The 21,784-nt window shown below is 42.9% G+C and overlaps 1 protein-coding gene across 1 annotated transcript; it reads left to right on the forward strand.

Moving 5' to 3' along the window:
• The first annotated feature begins 650 nt into the window (after positions 1-650).
• On the forward strand, positions 651-21,380 carry LOC124005406 (akirin-1-like). Its single transcript, XM_046314636.1, has 5 exons — positions 651-1,034; positions 17,584-17,727; positions 19,944-20,072; positions 20,687-20,758; positions 20,939-21,380. The coding sequence occupies exons 1-5, from the start codon at positions 827-829 to the stop codon at positions 20,947-20,949; spliced, it is 564 nt and encodes a 187-aa protein (XP_046170592.1). The 5' UTR covers positions 651-826; the 3' UTR covers positions 20,950-21,380.
• The last annotated feature ends 404 nt before the right edge of the window (positions 21,381-21,784 follow it).

A 21,784-nucleotide genomic window follows, 5' to 3' on the forward strand; every position in this document is an offset into this window, starting at 1 on the left:
ATGAAATAATATGAGGGCAAAAAACAAGAAGGGAGGTGAGACTGCAAAGTAACCAGAACTAATTAAATTGAACATCTAGAGACAGCAAAAACAGACTGGCACTCAGGTTATCATGCTTAATCGTCACTCATTGTCATGTTTGGCTTGACAATAAACAATGTAGTTGGAAAGAGCACCAACAGATCTGGTGCTCTTGCATGAGTTGCTCAACATTAATTTAAAAATACATCATTGATGGGAAGTGAAGGGACATTTGAAATGCCTTTGGTTTTCATTGATGTATGTAAAGAGGGAATATAGTGTTTTGACATGATAGACAACAGATACAAACTGTGGCCTACCTGATAAAAGGAGCAAAAAAGCCACTCTCGTCAACCGATTAAAAAACAATCCGGTGCTCTCGTTAACCTCAAATTTGAGTTAAACTGAAAATACTCGTCATAAAAGCAAAGTGGCGGATGACAACAATAAACGTGTAAAGTAGTACATCATTAACCACATTTACCACCCATGTATGTTGAATGGATACAATCTCAAATAAAATCTAAATATCACAATTATGCTCTATACGAAACATTTTACGGGAGTAATTTATTTTCCGAAAACTAAGTTCTCCCTATTTTTGTAGAATGGTACGGTCGGCCCTTGTGACGTTTTAGAAATTCAGTCGATAGGCACCGCAGTTGGTTGGCTCACTATCCCGGTTTCGGCAAACCGTTGTTGTGAAAAGAGGGAAACAGAAAAGAGAAAATCGACTACAGCATTTTTAGAATATATTTTTCGTTTGTCTACCGTAGATCTTCGTTGTCTCTTTTGAGCAGGCACCATGGCGTGTGGAGCTACGTTAAAGCGCTCGATGGAGTTTGAGGCCCTACTCAGTCCTCAGTCTCCTAAGCGAAGAAGGTGCAATGCACTACCGGGGGCTCCAAACACCCCGTCCCCTCAAAGGTGCAACCTCCGTCCGCCAGTTGACTGCCCATCATCACACTCGATGTCTCCCCCGGCTATGGGAGGAGAGCACAGGCTTACTCCAGGTAAGAAATTGTCAAAAGTTGGATTTAGCTGCATTTCAGGGGGGTGATATGGGGAGGGGGTTAGGGTGGAGTGGAATGGGTGATTCTCGAGAATGGGGGTTGGTGTATATAAGCTAACGTTAGCTAGTTAGGTACCTAACGTTACAGTAGCTAGCGTAACGTTTGCTCTGTAACTAACTAAACGCAGTCAGATAGCTAACCTAACGTCATAGCTGGCTAACTAGTTAGTCGTTGACTAATATATTAAGGAATTAATTTGAATTGCCTGGCATGTTAGCTAGCTAGCACCATTATCTATGACACAAAGCAAAAAAGGCATGTTTTGTAGTCAGCTTGCTAAACTAGCTGCATAACAACTCCAATCCAGCTAGTTAGCTAACGTAACATTACATGCTTTCTTTGCATGGTCCACAATCAAATATTTGTTTCGTGTGACTAAAATAAAACATGCGAAGTTAGCAATGGCCAGTTGAGGTTGCCTAACTAGGTACTTAGTGCTGTACATTTAACCCACTTTATTCAATGAGCAGACTTCATTTTTATGTAGTAGAACGCTGCATTGAAACGCCCAAGCCTTTTCGTTTAGAAGTGTGGGAACGCAGGTTATTTTTTTGTACCTTCTCGCTTTTCACTGGGCTGAGAGGGCATTGTTCTACTCCTTTATGCTCGCACCTATCCTGCCCACTCGATTGAAAAGGTTATCCCCTGTGAGAATTGAGCCAGCGTGGGGGCTGCAGGGGTGGCAAGATAATTACCTGGATATCTCGACTGCAATCCAACAAAGCTCATTGAATGTGCCGTCACCGGGGTAGAGGCGAGCTATTTGACAGCATCTAATCTCCACAGCTGTCTAAACCCTAATTAAAACCCTGCTCCCACTTGGCACAATTTGATAGTATTTATTTGTTGAGGTGTGTGTGTATATAATATGTTAACTGGAGGATTACAATGCTGCCCCCCTCCATCTTTAATTTTGAACCCCATGTTTGTTTCATGCAGATTTTTTTTTAAATTCAGTTTGGTGCACACCAGTACGTCTTTTAAATGTTGTTTTATTAGTCTTTTCCTAGACTCAAATTTAGCTGAGTATATCCCTAATTCAAGCCCTGCATCCTGCTGCAGTTCAATGGCTGAGCATCTCCTGTCACAAAGATAATTTAAATGACTCAAAAACCTAAGTGTGACTGCCTCCTGGTTAACTGGTTAACCCCCCTGGTTTGTCTTTGTCTGGCCTGTCTCTTTAAATTGTTGACTGCTTTTCCTTCAGCCCCTAACCAAGGCAGTTGGTGGTTGCACCTTTTTTTTTTTTACATATTTGCATGGATGCCAACTTATTCATTGTTTTGATCTCTTTACCATTATACCCTGATGAAGACGGCTATTTCTGTCAAAATGTTGGTTATAAAATCATTGCATCGGAGTTCCTGTTGTGCAGTGTTCTACTCCGCTAGCCAGCACCTTTCCTAAACGGGTGTTTCTTTCACCTCCAGATTGATCTCAATATAGGTAATCCATGTGAATCGTTTAGATCCGTAGGGGGGGGGTTGACCATGTTTGCAGACTCGGTACATTACCCACTGCGCAATAAAAGAGCAGTTCAAACAGACCTTCCTCTGGTGTGATCACTACCTCTCTGTCTGTCTGCCTTCCTGCAAAATGCATCCCTATGTGTCCTACAACTAGAATATCAGAGTTCAGAGTACGATGCCAGATATGGCATATCAGAATGAGAGCTTCAACCAATATCACGTGTGGCAGCTGTAAGCAGCCAGCCGCAACCCTTAACCAACCATTAGTCTACTCAGCTGCTTTTCTCCGTCTGTTCTTTCTGTGCATCTCTGTTTTAAAATGTTATTTAGCTGGGGTGTGCAGGCAGTAATTTATTTTGTTACATTTGTTTAAATTGTTGGTGTGGCTCGCATTTAATGTTTTTCATTTTGCCTGTAACAAGCAGGCCTGTCTGACTAGGCATCGCTGTCACGCAGCGTCAGAGTGCCACAGCCATAGAGGAAAAGCGGACCACAGTAACAGTCATGCTTTTGCCTTTATATCACTGAAAACCACTCAAAAGTTATCCCCCATGTTACCGAAGTTACCACATCCCACAACAAACTGTCTTGTTTTGTCATGTTACCTGGCCGTTTAGCTAACAACACACTGGTTATGCAAAAATGTGGATGGCACTGGAAAAAGGGATAAATAGCATTTAATGTGTTGGATTGAGTAGAGGTGTGAATGTCAGGGACAAGTTTTTGTGCAGCACATGTGCTGAACATATAGAATGGGAACAGGTGTCCTTAGTATCGTGATGGTGGGGGGGGTGCAAACTCTGTGGTATCATGATACCAGGCCAAGTATCACATTATTAGTAATATGTTGGCATTGTGACAACCTCACTCTGAAAATGGTCACACACTGAACTGGGCACACACTGAACTCCCATGGCCACTGGCTTCCTGCGCCCCACCTGTGGTTTTTATTTGTATTGAACCTTTATTTAACTAGGCAAGTCAGTTAAGAACATATTCTTATTTACGGTGATGGCCAAACCCGGACGACGCTGGGCCAATTGTGTGCTGCCCTCATAGCTGGATGTGGTACAGCATGGATTCGAACCAGGGGACTGTAATAATGCGTCTTGCACTGAGATGCAGTGCTTTAGACCGCTGTACCGCTCTGGAATTGGTATTCTTCATGGCGCCCATTGACCTTTTGAAAGGAGTGAGCGCTCTTCTGGAATGTACCTAATTGAATGCCCACAGAGTGAATACCTTAACATTCCCCAACCACTTTTGTCCTCTGACAATGTTACTGCAAAATGACTATCAAAAATGGTGAGCGGATATTAGGCAGTAGCTTTGAAATGTTCTGTCCTTGAGATATTTGTGCTTGGCATGAACTGTGGGTTCCTACATAAGCTATGACTTGCTGATAGTGGAAGTGAAATGGGAACTGTGTGACTGGCTTCCCAGTTCTGGACAAAGCCAAACAAAGACAGTTGGCCTGGTCCTGTCTAGTCTAGCCCCTCGCACCAAATCAGATTGCGCAACTCACATGTAGGCTAGTCCTAAGACTGTTTGTTTGGACAAGGACTTGTTTCATAGCTACATTTTTCTGTCTTTTGAAAAGGAGAAGCTGTGTATCCAGGGTTTATCTGCCAGTGAAATCATTAGGGGCTCCATCTAAGCATTTTTTCAAGATGCTTAACTCCAAACGCTGTATTAATTTTCTGGATGGGGAATAACGCTTTATGTGTAAAATTAAACAACTGAAACCAGATATAAAGTATGTAGGTATCTTTGTCTTTTGTGAACAAACAATCACTGAAATAAAGTCTAGGAGTGAATTGAAAATTCTAAAAGAATACCTTTATTCATTTTTATTATGTTTGAGCAAAAATAAAACGGTATAGGACATGGCAAAATGCAGGAAAATAGCATCTCAATGGCAGAATGTGTGGAATTACAGGAAATTTGCTTTAAACTTACAAAAAATATTCTCCGCTCAATTGCAAAATGTTTAAGATTTTATTTTTTAAATTAGCTTTAAATTAGTCAATTTTTATCTCCGCTCCATGGAGAATTTTTGTAGAATTGCAATAAATTGGCTTAAAAATGAAACCCTGTTAAGGGGACCTCTAGAATTCTCATTCGGCTGTGCCAACGGACCCACCACAACCCCCACCTAAGCCCCTCTTTGATCCATAAAAAAACCTGATCCATCACAAGGTAAGGCTGATGGCACTTTTGTGTACGAAGCAGAAAATCTAGCACCGTCACAAGGGTGTTGGCAGGTTTACACGCATGCAGGTTTCAACAGCTGAAGAAGCTTGTGTAACGGGCAGATGGAGGAAGAGGTGTTTGTCTGCCTTCCTGTGTGCAGTGCACACAATCTCCTTCTGCAATTTAGCCCCTTTCTCTTGATTAGTTGGGTTTTCTTTCAACACTTTAATGGCTTTTGTGTATGTACAGGCCAGCTATCCTCAATGTACACTGGCATTTTACTCAGTATCCGCCTCGCTTGTTAAATTACATACCGCAGAGGGGAAAATAATGTAAGATGTTGGTGTGTCTGCAGACATTGGTTTGCCAGTGAAGGCAGTTTCATCTGTCTACCCCCCCCCCCCCTGCATATTTATTGGCATTCCCTACAAACCAGTCGGGTTTCCTTTGTTGTAGTTCCCAGGGCACATGGACAGGTTCTCCTCCTTCTCCCTCTTCAGCCCACTTGATTGGAATAATTAACTGATCTACGGGGATTTTAATGAGGACCAGACAACCTTTCTCAATCAGGATGCGGAGGTAGAAGGTGCTATGGTAGAAGGCATCCAAAGGTTTAAGAGTAGTGGCTGCTGCAAATCTGGTAAATAGTGTCAACAACTGGCAGGGAAGTTGACTGTACAATCTGTTTTCTGCTATTTAGGGAGATTTATATCCAAAAGAAAGGCCTGCTTTAAATTTGGAATTTTTAACTAGCTTTGTCAATCCAATGCTGTATTGGTTGAGAGGGAATTTCTTGACCTTTCCAACTTCGACTCTCATTTCTTTGCCCAAATATTGTTTTTATTGAACCTGCATAAGAATGGTATATATGGAAGGTTTAGCAGTTCCAGATGTAGGAAGATATTCTATAACTTGGCCTCTATTCTGTAGGTATATGAAGAAGTTACTTTTGGGTAGATTACAGGTTTCCCTCAGCAAATCAAAGGAAGCAGAGGTCCCTTCTATATGTAGATCCCCTATGCTATTGATCCCTAGCTCTCCCCATTCCTCAAGGTAAGCGGGGCACTATAGGTAGGCCAATATCATTCCTGCGAAGGTAAAAAATAATAATAATAATAATAATTGCTTCCAGATACGGACTGTGGTATGTATAATATGATTATTACTACAAAGTGACATCTCCAAATTGACGGGACATAACCACAGCACCAATAAAGGGGTGGCAATCCTCACGCTCCATACTAAGTGAGCAGCCAAAACGTAACAACACAGAGGTTAGTGGCCCAATAGGAAAATATAACATTTGGAAGAGTCAGTCGGTAGGCTGTCATTGTAAATAGGATTTTGTTCTTAGCTGACTTGGCTAGTTATATAAAGGTAAAACTTTTTTTTTTTTTTAAACTCTGACTTACCAAGGTGTTTAAAAAAAACAATCTCCTCTGGTTTTTATAATTGAGTCCAGTTGTTCGTTAAAGGACTTGGGTATGAATACCATGATGTTTTGGATTAGGTAAAGCATTTGCCGGAGGAAGACCATCTTGCTGGCATTCATTTTTCTGAGCAGGGAAATTGGGAGAGTTCTCTAAAATTCATGTTTGCCTTGAATTTTTGCATCATAGGTGGGAAATTATATTTTAAATACAGAGGAGCGTTGTTTGGTAACTACAATTACTAGGTAGGAAAACATTTCTGAAGAGTGCACTTAAATGGAAGATGTTCTAACCAAGAGGGGTTTTGCAACTGACTGGGCATTAGTTTGCTCTTGTTCCAATTGGTTCTATGTCACAAGAAGGTACCAAACAGGTTAATAATAAAATAAAAAAACTGGACTACTGGATTGTGGTTCTGTTACATAGAGAATGTCATCTGCGTATAGAGATCTTATTTACGTCTTTAGTATTTTAGCCTTGTATTGTTGTGAGATCTGACCTCTTGAGCAGGGTTCAATGGCTAGAGCAAAAAGCAGAGGCGACAGCGATTATTCTTGCACATGGGGTTCCTATATAGAAGCTGGCTCCATTTATTTTTTTAATGAACATGTCTCCAATATTACATTTCTGTAGAACCACAAATAGGACGACTCAACTTGGTCAAAGGCTTTTTCAGCGCTAAGATGTAACGGCAAGGTCAATGTTGGGTAACCTGAGAATACATAATGTTGAAGAATGAGTTTCTGTCGGGCATGATGCCGGTCTGGTCCTACTGGACCAATTTCCCCACTAAAGTGATAAGCCTGTTAGCCAGAGTTTTTGCAAAGATCTTCTGGTCTGTATTGAGGTGAGATATTGGACTGGATGACCCTGCTTCTTCTGGATCTTTACCCTTCTCATGAATAACTGTAATAACTACCACATTCAAGTAGGTGGGAGAGCTCCATCCTCATTGGCCTGTACAGGTAGGGAGAGATTATTGCTTAATGTTATATAGAATTCACCAGGGAATCCATCTGGGCCTTGTCGCTTTTTAGAGATGTAATTGTTACTCAAATTTCTCAGATTTCTTATTCTGGAAGTTAGAATATTCCTGGTTCAGGGCAGGGAGATTAGTCTTTCCAAAAGTTTTGCATGATAAAAGGGTTCGGATCTGCTTTAGATGTGCCTATATAGTCTCTCGTAGAATTTAGGTAATCTGTCATTGATGTCCTTGGGAGAAGAGCTTAATTCCCTAGTTACACATTTTTACTTTGAATTCAGTCATTCTGTTTTTTAAAGTTGTCTGGCCAGTAATTATATGGTTTGTCACAACTCAAAATATGTTTTCTTGGTATAGAGAAAAGATTAAACCACTTCAGCTGAGAGACCAATTTTGTATAATCAAAAAAGTGCTTATTTTTTTTTTTTCCATAGATGGAAAAGAGGGGGAGAGGTATAGAGGGGATTGTTGTTGTTGTTGTTGTTTGTGTGTGGGGGGGGGGTTATGATGCCCCACACCCATTGTGAATCTTAACGCGTTTGTCCTGTTAGTGTTTGGGACTGGAATGTCTGTGTGGGCCTTATGGAGAATCTAACTCAGAACCGTAACATGCAATAAATGGACTTTTATATTTCCTCAGCCAAAATGGTGTTAACAATGATATATGTTATATGAAAATGAATGTCGTTTATGTTAAATGATGACGTTATAACGGAACGTGAAGAAGAGTTTTCTTAATTCAGTTGAAGTCGGAAGTTTGCATACACTTAAGGTTGAAGTCATTAAAACTCGTTTTTCAGCCACTCCACAAATTTCTCGTTAACAAACTATAGTTTTGGCAAGTCGGTTAGGACATCTACTTTGTGCATGACACAAGTCATTTTTTCAACAACTGTTTACAGACAGATTATTTCACTTATAATTCAGAAGTTTACATACACTAAGTTGACTGAGCCTTTCAACAGCTTGGGAAATTCTAGAAAATTATGTAATGGCTTTAGAAGCTTCTGATAGGCTTATTGGCATCATTGGAGTCAATTGGAGGTGTACCTGTGGATGTATTTCAAGGCCTACCTTCAAACTCAGTGATTTTCATGGGAAAATCAAAATAAATCAGCCAAGACCTCAGAAAAAGAATTGTAAGGTCTCCACAAGTCTGGTTCATCCTAGGGAGCAATTTACAAACGCCTGAAGGTACTATGTTCATCTGTACAAACAATTGTACGCAAGTATAAACACCATGGAACCACGCAGCCGTCATAGGGAGTGGTGCACTTCAACTAACGGATGGTATCATGAGGCAGGAAACGTATGTGGATATATTGAAGCAACAGTCAGGAAGTTATAGCCTGGTCGCAAATGGGTCTTCCAAATGGACAATGACCCCAAGCATACTTCCAAAGTTGTGGCAAAATGGCTTAAGGACAACAAAGTCAAAGTATTGGATTGGCCATCACAAAGCCCTGACCTCAATCCTATAGAAAATTTGTGGGCAGAACTGAAAAAGCATGTGCGAGCAAGGAGGCCTACAAACCTGACTCAGTTACACCAGCTCTGTCAGGAGGAATGGGCCAAAATTCACCCAATTTATTGTAGAAGGCTACCTGAAACCTTTGACCCAAGTTGAACAATTTAAAAGCAATGCTACCAAATACTAATTGAGAGTATGTAAACTTCTGACCCACTGGGAATGTGATGAAAGCTGAAATAAATCATTCTCTCTATCATTCTGACATTTCGCTTTCTTAAAATAAAGTGGTGATCCTAACTGACCAAAGACAGGGAATTTTTTACTAGGATTAAATGTCAGGAATTGTGAAACTGAGTTTAAATGTGTTTGGTTAAGGTGTATTTAAAAGTCCGACTTCAACTGTACATGTTTACACACTGTGCGTTGTGTAGAAAATAAACACTATTTGATCTGGATATGTAAAGATGAACTGTGATAGTTGTCTACCTGGTAAGTTGTAATACATTGCCTTGTAACGAGCTACGCTCCAGGGAACCCAGAAGGCATGTCATAAAGACTGAAACGCCCCTTTGTGACCCGAGGGTATAAAACTGGAGTCAAGAATTTACATACCAGACTAAGTTGACCTCGCGCTGCAGCCGAGGTCCACGATTAGCCGTGACTCCAAATGCATGAGGAGGATGACTACAAAGGAACCTCTTAACAATCAAGGCCATTGTTTGTTACTTTATCTAAGATGGTGAATTCAAGAAGATCCAACCGGTTATTTCTCTTCAAGTCATCCGTTCTCTCCACAGCTCTCCAACCCAAGCTGGGTGCGTCGACACTGCTGATTAGCCTCTTCAGAAACCCACTCTCACAGTCCGAGCGCAAGGAAGCAGACGATTAAGGGAAAGAAATTAGCCACAAGATGTCACAATCAGATAATTACACCGGCTAACGAAGGAGACACGGCCATCAAAAGAAACGGGTGTTGGCCAAGCCTATCCCACTAAGCGGAACTCGGTTACATAAGTAGATACCCAACGGAGACGTTCAAGTAAATACGTTCATTTATAATTCTGACCCATAAAAGTGGCAGTTCATGGTAAGGTGTTAGGGTTAAACTAAACGGTCTACAAATGTATCGAAGTGTTTTTCGCATGCACTTCGTTCTTTAAATCTCCATCTTGTGTAACGTGTCCTATTGTGTTGGTCTGCTAGGGACATGTTGCCATTTGTATTAAGTTCAAACCAATAACCTAGACTTTCTTTAATATTATCGTTTAGCTTGTTAGTAAGTAAATGATAAACTCAATTTGTGTGGTACAGAAATATTTAGTGAGACCTGGATTTGTGCAGATTTACAAATGATGCAATGTTCAGAATGAGACTTATTAGGAAATGAATTAGTGACTGCTATGAAACCGATATTCTCATTTTGAGGTAATTTGGGAAACGGTAACATTAAACTTTTCCCGTGTTGCCACATTTTACTGAGTTAATGGTTACCTGTTTAATTTAATCACTTAATTATAAACGGTTAATTATTCAACAAATAGCAGTCATTGCATTAATAATACCAATGTCACGACACCGTCCAATAAGTTCACTCCCATTTCTGAGTAAAAAGATTTGGAATCGACTCCTAAGAATCAGTATTTTTGGAATGGAGGAGACTGATCTAGTTGCCGTACTTGTGCGAACGCACGCACGCACACACGCACACACGCGCACGTCTTTCCTAGCGAGGTACGGAGTGGGACACAGTATAGGCAGGTCAACTACCAGGCAGGCAGACAGAACCGTGCACTAGGCCCATCTATTGGCAATCAAAAGCTGCATCTTGCAATGGAACTCTCATTTCTTGTCTTGCAATGGCTCACAACTTCAGTAAAGTAGGGCCTACCATCAATGAATTGGCTAGAATATTCTACACACGACTGACCACGTTCACATCCCTACTTGTGGTACGTGTGCTGTATTGTCATGACGGACTACATCAGCTCAGATGTCTTCAGTGGGTCACTGAGTTGGGGTATGTTGAATTTAAATCTATGTGCTGAATTTCTTAATACCTTCCAGGTTCTTACCTTGTGCAATAAATTAAGCTGGTTTGTGTTTTGAAGAATATTGCAACCTGACCTACTTCTCTGTGATAATGTTCAGCACAGTGTGAGCCTAGCTAGCCTGGTACTTGTCGCCAGAATTTTCCTTCAATTCATTATACCACAACTTCCCGGCAGTGATTAAGCCCTGTGGCCAGTTCCCACCGATAGTCATGCTCTAGTAGCAACCAATGATGTCTCTATACTTTAACAGGGTCTTTGCTACATCAACTTGTCCTGACCCACAATACAGCCTGCTTCCTGGCGGCTTTGCAGTCCGTAAGTACCCCCACTATACTTCAGCAATGGAGGGTGAAATGAGTCGGACTGACTTTTTTTTTTTTTTTTTTTTTTCTTCACCGCCAACCGCTGTCCCCCATGTCCAACTTATCTGGCCAATCTCTTTCCTTATACACTGTTTTTGTTTGTTCTCCCTAAGCCTTTTAGCTGAGGCTTTTCCCTCTCGCAGGAAGTCTCCGTGATTGATTGCTTTGGCCTGGCTGTGACAGGGTCATTGTTGCTAGGCAACACCCTAAGATTGGTATTCTGGTGGTTGGCAGTGCTGGCCTGGCTGGCAGTGACTGGCAGCAGGGGAGGGATTTCACTTGTCACTCAAAATGTTACCCTGGAGCTCTGAGATCATTCAGCACAGACACCCAAGTCCAGATGTGCCCTGATTTGGAAAAGGATGTCTCTTGTCAACTTAATGAGTTTGATCAAATCAGGGGGTGAAATTAAGGAGGTCCAGTATGGCGTCCCAGCCAAATAAATAGTGGCGGTATGCCATACGGGTAAAACATTGTTTTAATTATTGTAATAGGCAATGTCAACACGAGGCTATTACACCATTATTTAACATTAGCCATCTGCATGTCAGAGGCATGAAAAATGAGAATGTCCTTTAAAATGGGTGGTATAGCCTACGCTCAAATTCAATGTGGTTCGACGAGAACACTGACATTTTGCCACGGCAGAGATGAATGGCTGACGCTCGGACAGCAGTGGATGCATGAGTTCTGGCCTAATGACAATCGACAAAATGTCATTCCACTCGGTGGTGTTTTTCCTAATTTCCATTCACCACTGTTTGGATGCTGGAAGTGTGTGTGTGTGTGTGTAGCCTAGTAAAGGAGCCCTTTTTGAAGTGGTTTGTTTAACAATCAGATGAAAATATCACATGTTTATGCTACAATAAAAGGTCATACATCTCAAAAGTTAAATGAATCTTTACGTCGAGGCCTGCAGAGATTCGTTAGTTACATAGAATCCCAAAATTACATTAATTCAATGATTTAATTTTGTGCACTCATAGGAAGTCCCGTACTAGGAAGAAACCCATGTATCAAATGGAGTGTCTCAAAATGTAGCCTACGGGAATGGAGATTGAGATGCTGGTGACTTTTGCTGTCATGGCACCGACATAAAGAATCAAACCTTTTGACTACTTAATGTTAGAGAGTGACTTATGATTTGGGCTTAAGCCTCATTGTGGGTAAGCTATTTAGATAAACAATGTGACGCTCATTGCACCAATCTGTTTGGGGTAGCATTGGCAGACACTCTGACACAGTGGCCTTTCAACTAGTCCGTTCATGCAGCATCGTGAAACATTTTGAGTCACGCCTCAACTGAACTTTTCAAGGAGGAAGCCATCCAGGTCTAGTCTAGCCCCCTTCATATACTCCGGTCTCTGGGATAAGTACAGATTTTATTAAGTTAGGAAAGTTTAGCAGTGGCTAAATAAACAAACGCCTGTCTCATTAGAGCTGCATTAACACAGGAATGCTTCAGCTCATCAACCCCTCTGCTACTTTTGTCATGTACTCTGCTAATTTGAAGCTTCCAGCTTGATAATACAGAGCTAGCCATGTGACTGACTGGCAATCTCACTCAAATGAGAGTGTTTGCATTAGCAAACATACAAAGACAGCTAAACCCATCAACCTGGTACTAAGCTGAAAATTCACAGATTGGGTGTAAAGTTAAAAACAGATATTGGGAACCAGTGTTGATAGCCAGAGTGTGAAAGGAGGACTTATCCTTATTCTGCCTCGAAGGGTGAAGGGCCTGTGTGCACCATTCTAGGGAGGCCTTCCTCATTTATCTTGGGTTGAGAGAGCAACAGCCATATCTAGGTAAGAGCAAACATGGGGTGTGGGGGCGGCAGGTAACCTAGTGGTTAGAGCGTTGGGCCAGTAACCGAAAGGTTGCTAGATCCCATCCCTGAGCTGACAAGCTGTCTTTCTGCTCCTGAACAAGGCAGTTACAAAGACCGCCTAGGAACAGTGGGTTAAGTACAAAGTTGTTCTTAACCGACTTGCCAAGTTAAATCAAATTAAAAACATGCATGTCTCCATGAGCTGTTCTGCGGGGGAAGCTAGCTTGCCAGCTTAGATGGGCACATTCTCAATTCAGACTTCCTCACCTCCCCAAAATGCATCATAAGCAGCAGTAGTCCGCGGGGAGGGACATAGAATATTTGCGTCCAATGCACTCTGTAGAGGCAACATCAACTGAAAACTAGCCTTTTTCAGGTGTCATTTGAGTGAGATTGCCAGTCAGTCACATGGCTAGCTCTGTATTATCAAGCTGGAAGCTTCAAATTAGCAGAGTACATGACAAAAGTAGCAGAGGGGTTGATGAGCTGAAGCATTCCTGTGTTAATGCAGCTCTAATGAGACAGGCGTTTGTTTATTTAGCCACTGCTAAACTTTCCTAACTTAATAAAATCTGTACTTATCCCAGAGACCGGAGTATATGAAGGGGGCTAGACTAGACCTGGATGGCTTCCTCCTTGAAAAGTTCAGTTGAGGCGTGACTCAAAATGTTTCACGATGCTGCATGAACGGACTAGTTGAAAGGCCACTGTGTCAGAGTGTCTGCCAATGCTACCCCAAACAGATTGGTGCAATGAGCGTCACATTGTTTATCTAAATAGCTTACCCACAATGAGGCTTAAGCCCAAATCATAAGTCACTCTCTAACATTAAGTAGTCAAAAGGTTTGATTCTTTATGTCGGTGCCATGACAGCAAAAGTCACCAGCATCTCAATCTCCATTCCCGTAGGCTACATGTCGTTCCCATAGCAACGATAAAAACATTCCCTAACCAGAAACCGTGGATTGATGGCAGCATTCGCGTGAAACTGAAAGCGCGAACCACTGCTTTTAATCAGGGCAAGGTGTCTGGCAACATGGCTGAATACAAACAGTGCAGCTATTCCCTCCGTAAGGCTATTAAACAAGCTAAGCGTCAGTACAGAGACAAAGTGGAATCTCAATTCAATGGCTCAGACATAAGAGGCATGTGGCAGGGTCTACAGTCAATCACGGACTACAAGATGAAATCCAGCCCAGTCACGGACCAGGATGTCTTGCTCCCAGGTAGACTAAATAACTTTTTTTGCCCGCTTTGAGGACAATACAGTGCCACTGACACGGCCTGCAACGGAAACATGCGGTCTCTCCTTCACTGCAGCCGAGGTGAGTAAGACATTTAAACGTGTTAACCCTCGCAAGGCTGCAGGCCCAGACGGCATCCCCAGCCGCGCCCTCAGAGCATGCGCAGACCAGCTGGCCGGTGTGTTTACGGACATATTCAATCAATCCCTATACCAGTCTGCTGTTCCCACATGCTTCAAGAGGGCCACCATTGTTCCTGTTCCCAAGAAAGCTAAGGTAACTGAGCTAAACGACTACCGCCCCGTAGCACTCACTTCCGTCATCATGAAGTGCTTTGAGAGACTAGTCAAGGACCATATCACCTCCACCCTACCTGACACCCTAGACCCACTCCAATTTGCTTACCGCCCAAATAGGTCCACAGACGATGCAATCTCAACCACACTGCACACTGCCCTAACCCACCTGGACAAGAGGAATACCTATGTGAGAATGCTGTTCATCGACTACAGCTCGGCATTCAACACCATAGTACCCTCCAAGCTCGTCATCAAGCTCGAGACCCTGGGTCTCGACCCCGCCCTGTGCAACTGGGTACTGGACTTCCTGACGGGCCGCCCCCAGGTGGTGAGGGTAGGCAACAACATCTCCTCCCCGCTGATCCTCAACACGGGGCCCCACAAGGGTGCGTTCTGAGCCCTCTCCTGTACTCCCTGTTCACCCACGACTGCGTGGCCACGCACGCCTCCAACTCAATCATCAAGTTTGCGGACGACACAACAGTGGTAGGCTTGATTACCAACAACGACGAGACGGCCTACAGGGAGGAGGTGAGGGCCCTCGGAGTGTGGTGTCAGGAAAATAACCTCGCACTCAACGTCAACAAAACTAAGGAGATGATTGTGGACTTCAGGAAACAGCAGAGGGAACACCCCCTATCCACATCGATGGAACAGTAGTGGAGAGGGTAGCTAGTTTTAAGTTCCTCGGCATACACATCACAGACAAACTGAATTGGTCCACTCACACTGACAGCGTCGTGAAGAAGGCGCAGCAGCGCAGGAGGCAGCAGCGCCTATTCAACCTCAGGAGGCTGAAGAAATTCGGCTTGTCACCAAAAGCACTCACAAACTTCTACAGATGCACAATCGAGAGCATCCTAGCGGGCTGTATCACCGCCTGGTACGGCAACTGCTCCGCCCTCAACCGTAAGGCTCTCCAGAGGGTTGTGAGGACTGCACAACGCATCACCGGGGGCAAACTACCTGCCCTCCAGGACACCTACACCACCCGTTGTTACAGGAAGGCCATAAAGATCATCAAGGACATCAACCACCCGAACCACTGCCTGTTCACCCCGCTATCATCCAGAAGGCGAGGTCAGTACAGGTGCATCAAAGCTGGGACCGAGAGACTGAAAAACAGCTTCTATCTCAAGGCCATCAGACTGTTAAACAGCCACCACTAACACTGAGTGGCTGCTGCCAACACACTGTCATTGACACTGACCCAACTCCAGCCATTTTAATAATGGGAATTGATGGGAAATTATGTAAATATATCACTAGCCACTTTAAACAATGCTACCTTATATAATGTTACTTACCCTACATTATTCATCTCATATGCATATGTATATACTGTACTCTACATCATCGACTGCATCCTTATGTAACACATGTATCACTAGCCACTTTAACTATGCCACTTTGTTTACTTTGTCTACACACTCATCTCATATGTATATACTGTACTCGATACCATCTACTGTATGCTGCTCTGTACCATCACTCATTCATATATCCTTATGTACATGTTCCTTATCCCCTTACACTGTGTATAAGACAGTAGTTTTGGAATTGTTAGTTAGATTACTTGTTGGTTATCACTGCATTGTCGGAACTAGAAGCACAAGCATTTCGCTACACTCGCATTAACATCTGCTAACCATGTGTATGTGACAAATAAAATTTGATTTGATTTGAATGCTCTTATTGAACATGGCCTAGTCAAAAACCTTGCAAGTGAGGTGCCAGATCTTAGCGGATCTGATTTGAAAAGGTTTCCAGTGGCATATGGACTCCCTGCCAAGAAAAGTCTTTACCAATTAGGGGCTAGCAATTTCCCTCCAGGATTGCTAGCTGAATACTGGAATTGACACTGAACTGAAGTCAAAAGGCTTTAGGTGCAGTCCCACTGCTTAGGCTAAGAAGAGTGGGTACCACCACTGCCTGAGCACATGTAGGGCCTAGCTCTGCCCACAGGTCTCTAGGCTTGTCCCAAGGCTTAGCGGTGTTGCCAACAACCGGATGCATCCGGTTTTCAGGGCTGAAACTAATTCTACCTAGCTTCCTTTTCCGCTGAGAACCGGATGTGGGAACTCCGCTCGGGTGTTTTTGTCTTTTACGTCTGCTACGTTAGATTACCTCGTCCCAAATGGCACCCTAATCCCTTTTTAAAGCCTAGTGCCCTACCTTTTGACCAGGGCTCTACATGGAGTATAGGGTGCCATTATGGATGCAGCCTGGCTGAAGCCCAGAGGATGAAACCCAACCCAGTTTTTCTGGAAAAGAGGCTGTAGCATGTCAGACCGGTGCCCTGTTTCACACTCCTTCCCGCCCTCTGCATTGCAGTCAGATGTCACCCAGATCTATCTAAATAAATCACTCTGCTATTCAGGTAGTTTTCTTGCTGTGTTATTGCCAGACATGCTGGTACAAGACAACTAGTACCATTTTTGTCTTGGCTTAGTTAGCCTCTCACAGACATGAATACCTGTTAAGCCTGACTGTCTCCTAGTCAGCTATGGATGAATCACAATTCCTGAAAGATTTGAAGGAAGAAGTGAAACTAACTCCTTCGCCCCTTCTCGCCATTCACGGTATCTCAGAAGGGGTGGTTTCTTTCTGAGGAAGTGTATGCGTGTGCACGCAAGTGTGCTGTGGGGGTTGACACAGCTGGTGTGTGTTTGTCGCTGACGTTCGTCTCGCCCAGCTTTAAAGCGCTCCTTCCTGTTAGTGCGTTTTATTTGTTTTGTTTTGAAAACCACATCAGCTGAACACTGCAGCTCACAGGTTGTGTGCATAGCTGTGTGCCTTCAGGAAAACATTCTATCATTGAACACTACACCTACTAGGCCTATAGCATGACTAGCTTGTAGTGATCAACAACATGCAATTTTGGAACACATTCAGCTTCTGAAAATGCCTATGTTCTTAGCTATCTGACATGGCTGATTTGCGATGATCAGAGACCATCTAAAAAAGAACCGGTCACTTTAAAAAACTTTTTTTAATGTTTGGGTATTCAAGGCAGGCTGTGGCTAGTTGTCTTCTAAAATCAATTAGACGGGCACCATCTTCATATTGGTGCGTCAGGCTTTATTTGTCCTCTGAGTGCTGGTTGTTCCCAGCCCTGTTTATGACAATGTCCCCTGTGTTCTGTCCCCTCTACAGAGCAGATCTTCCAGAACATCCGTCAGGAGTACAGCCGCTACCAGAGGCGGCGGCAGCTGGAGGGGGCCTTCAACCAGAGTGAGGCTGCCTGTAGCTCCACTGATGCCCCTAGCTCCTCCCTCACCGCCCCCAGCTCCCCACCAGGTGAGGGGTGTGTGTGTGTGTGTGTGTGCGCGCATGGGGGGGTGTTGATGTTGTGCGAGGTGGGCCAACTGAGTTACCTGCCAAACCCCGTCACCACTCACATGGTGTTCAGTGTGAGCATGCAGTGGTAATACAAACCCCAAACATTTCAGCCTCCATAGACGTTACATAAGGATGCTTGGAGTCGGTATATGTTTTTATAGCTCCCATTGGCTCAAGTATAGCTAGTCAGTGCCCTCTCCTTAAGAACAAATTCTTATTTACATGACTGCCTACCCCAGCCAAACCCTCCCCTAACCCGGATGACGCTGGGCCAATTGTGCGCCGCCCTATGGGACTCCCGTTCACAGCCAGTTGTGATACAGCCCAGGATCAGTCGTGACGCCTCTAGCACTGCGATGCAGTGCTTTAAACCGTTGCGCCACTCGGGAGACCATTGACTTGAATGTGAATATCTGTCACTTCTTTCTAGTAATTATACTTCTCGTCTAGTTCTGAGACTATTGCCTGGAATTTAGCTTTTAACCTCTTGCTCCTACCTGACACGCAGGCGTCCCATCTAGACATCTGGAAATGCAAATGCACTACGCTAAATGCTAATAGTAATAGTTAAAACTCAAACGTTCATTAAAATACACATGCAGGGTATTGAATTAAAGCTACACTCATTGTGAATCCAGGCAACAAGTCAGATTTTTAAAATGCTTTTCGGCGAAAGCATGAGAAGCTATTATCTGATAGCATGTAACACCCCAAAAGACCCGCAGGGGATGTAAACAAAATAATTAGCATAGTCGTCGCTACACAAACCGCAAAAAATATTATATAAAACTTTCATTACCTTTGACCATCTTCTTTGTTGGCACTCCTAGATGTCCCATAATCACTATTGGGTCTTTTTTTATTATTAAATCGGTCCATATATAGCCTAGATATCGATCTATGAAGACTGTGATAAACGAAAAAAAATAGCGTCTTATAACGTAACGTCATTTTTTTTAATTAAAAAAGTTGACGATAAACTTTCACAAAACACTTCGAAATACTTTTGTAATGCAACTTTAGGTATTAGTACACGTTAATAAGCGACCAAATTGATCACGATGTATATTCTTTAGCTGTCCGTCTGGAAATAATGTCCGGGTAAATCTCAACCAAAATATCCGGTCAGAGACTTGAACAAATGGCTTGTCTCTTCTTCGTTTGACCAAGAAACAAAGCCTAGGCAAATGACAAGACTGTTGACATCGTGTGAAAGCTGTCGGTATTGCAACCTCAGCCCCATTTATTGTGGTTCGCCTTTATCAATGGGTTGAAGTGGTGGATGGCTATATATTTCCAATTTCAGTGATCAGATTTTCCTGCACTTTTCGATGAAACGCACGTTCTGTTATAGTCACAGCCGTGATTTAACCAGTTTTATAAACGTCTGAGTGTTTTCTATCCACACATACTAATCATATGCATATACTATATTCCTGGCATGAGCAGCAGGGCGCTGAAATGTTGCGTGATTTTTAACAGAATGTTCGAAAAAGTAGGGGGTAGGAGTAACAGGTTAAAAGCTTTGGTCAGAAATTCAGAATGGGTCAAAGTACACTTAAAATCTCAGGGCATGAATCGTTCAGCCTTCCCCTGGATCCAGCTCCAAGCTCAGGAGACTTGGCGACCGGGCCACTTTTGTGCCTTTTTTCTAACCGTGGCACATGTTGATGGGATATTAAATTCTGCGGCACACCTAAAATGGCCCTAATTTATTTAGTGGTAATGACCTCAGATATCATCTGATTTAATTCCGCAAATCATTAATTTTCTGTGACCAAAAAAAAAAAAAATACATCTGGCTTCTCAGCTGTGTGATCATCTGAGACCAGCCATCAGGACAGCTGATGAAACTCAAGAGTATTTCTCTCTGTAGTAAAGCCCTTTTGTGGGTAAAAACTATCTGATTGGCAGGTCCTGGCTCCCCAGTGGGTGTGCCTATGCCCACCCATAGCTGCACCCCTGCCCAGTCATGTGAACACCTGAGTTCTAGGCACGCAGCACATCGGTTGGGAACCATTGGTCTAGGCTGCTGCTTGGGCGACAAACGGAAATGAATCAATTATTGCGCAGACATTTATTCCTAGAGAGGACATTGTGAACTCTGACCTGTAGTGTATGTATAGATGGCATGGGCAGTGTCAGTCTACATAAAATGTTACTTTGTGTCTCAGGTGCCTCGAGGAAGGACCAGCCGTCGTTCACACTGAGGCAGGTGAGCTACCTGTGCGAGCGCTTGCTCAAAGACCACGAGGAGAAGATCCGGGAGGAGTATGAACAGATCCTCAACGCAAAACTTGCAGGTACGGACAGTAAACCTCAGTCAAATGGGCTTTTCACATTACTGAGCCACGCTGAATGAAACAAGCTGAGCTGGCATAGTTATGCATCCACTGTAGATGATGGGAACCATGTAAAAAGTTGGAAAATGTCAGCTTCCACAGTGGTTCGGGTCAGCACGATCGTGTGAAAATGGCTTTAGTTTGTTCGGTCTCAAAAAAATCTGAAATGTTTTCACACCCTTTAGCACTAGCAATGAAGAAAGACTTCTACAAATGGCACCCTGTGTGCCATAGGAGAGGCCTATTTGCTGCCCCCCCCCCCGAATACCCTTTTAATGACTTATCTAATGTCCTGCTGATTGTTCTTGTTTAATTAGGGGCTGCTCTTGGCAGATATGGATTTATGTACTAGACACTACTAGCCAGGACTGCTAATGTTTCTAGAATATACATCTGCTCTGACTGGAATGATTAATATGATCAACCTTTTTAGCTGATGTTTAGTAAAGGCTGAAGCACAAAGTGTTATATTTTGCATCAAATGTATCAACACATGTTGGGGTCTTATCTGGTATGTGAATCTGCACATTCACAGTTTTGTACTAATCCATTGGCTTTTTAATCGTCTGTTGCAGAACAATACGAATCTTTTGTGAAATTCACACAAGACCAGATCATGCGAAGATACGGCGCCAGGCCTGCTAGTTGTAAGTATCAGTTTTCACATTCTGTCCATACACCATTTTGCTTTTGAAGAGTAAACAAAGCAATCCCTACAGCCACATAAAATTGATTTTTCTCTCTGTTCAGAGTTTTAATGCATTACCTTGTCATCTCATTTCTGTCTTCATGCTGTTTTCATCCATTATTCAATCCCTCTGTTTCAGATGTCTCTTGAATTCTCCCACTGATGAGGTACCAGCTTTTCTCACAAGATGGCTGCTCTTCTACTGCCCCTTCCTCCACTAGATATTAGATTTTTATTTCTCTTTTTTTTCATGCTATTTGGGTACCATGGTTTATCCACATTTTTAATCTAAAACTGATTTCTATAAAATGCTAATGGATCGGAATAAAATGTAAAGATTCAATTATATGCTTGCTCTCTGGATTTTTTGTTGATGATGAAAACAGTTTTTTTCGTTCTCCCCAGCGCTGTAGTGGCTATTCTCTGATCCTTGTGCATTATAACCTGCCAGCACTGCCCCTCTGCAGCAGCTGTATTACTAAAGCCCCCTGGCCTCTCATCCACCCAGTGTATTTGTATCTCTTCCAACTCAAACTGAGGATGTGGATTTCTTTTGAAATTAAAAGTTCTGTGATTTAAAATGGTTTCCCTCAATTACTTTTTTGTTATGCATTCAGTTGAACAAACTGTTATAACCAACTGTTTTGGTAAATGCATGACAAAGTTAGTCTTTTGTCAAAGGAAGGTTCATTTGTGCAGGACATGTGCTTTAAGGTTGCATAACCCCCTTGAATTCAGTAAATTTAAGTCTGTTATAGTGCATTTGGTAAAGAATTCAGACCCCTTTTCCCACATTTTGTTACTTTGCAGCCTTATTCTGAAATTGATGACATTTGCATTTTTGAAGCATGGTTGTGGCAGCATCATGCTGTGGGGATGTTTTTCAGCGAATGGGAGACCTGTCTGGATCGAGGGGAAAGATGAACGGCTTCCTTGATTGAAAACCTGATCCAGTGTGCTCAGGACCTCAGACTGGGGTGAAGGT

Source organism: Oncorhynchus gorbuscha, linkage group LG19, assembly GCF_021184085.1.
Source record: "Oncorhynchus gorbuscha isolate QuinsamMale2020 ecotype Even-year linkage group LG19, OgorEven_v1.0, whole genome shotgun sequence".
In the NCBI taxonomy this organism is placed as follows: domain Eukaryota; kingdom Metazoa; phylum Chordata; class Actinopteri; order Salmoniformes; family Salmonidae; genus Oncorhynchus; species Oncorhynchus gorbuscha.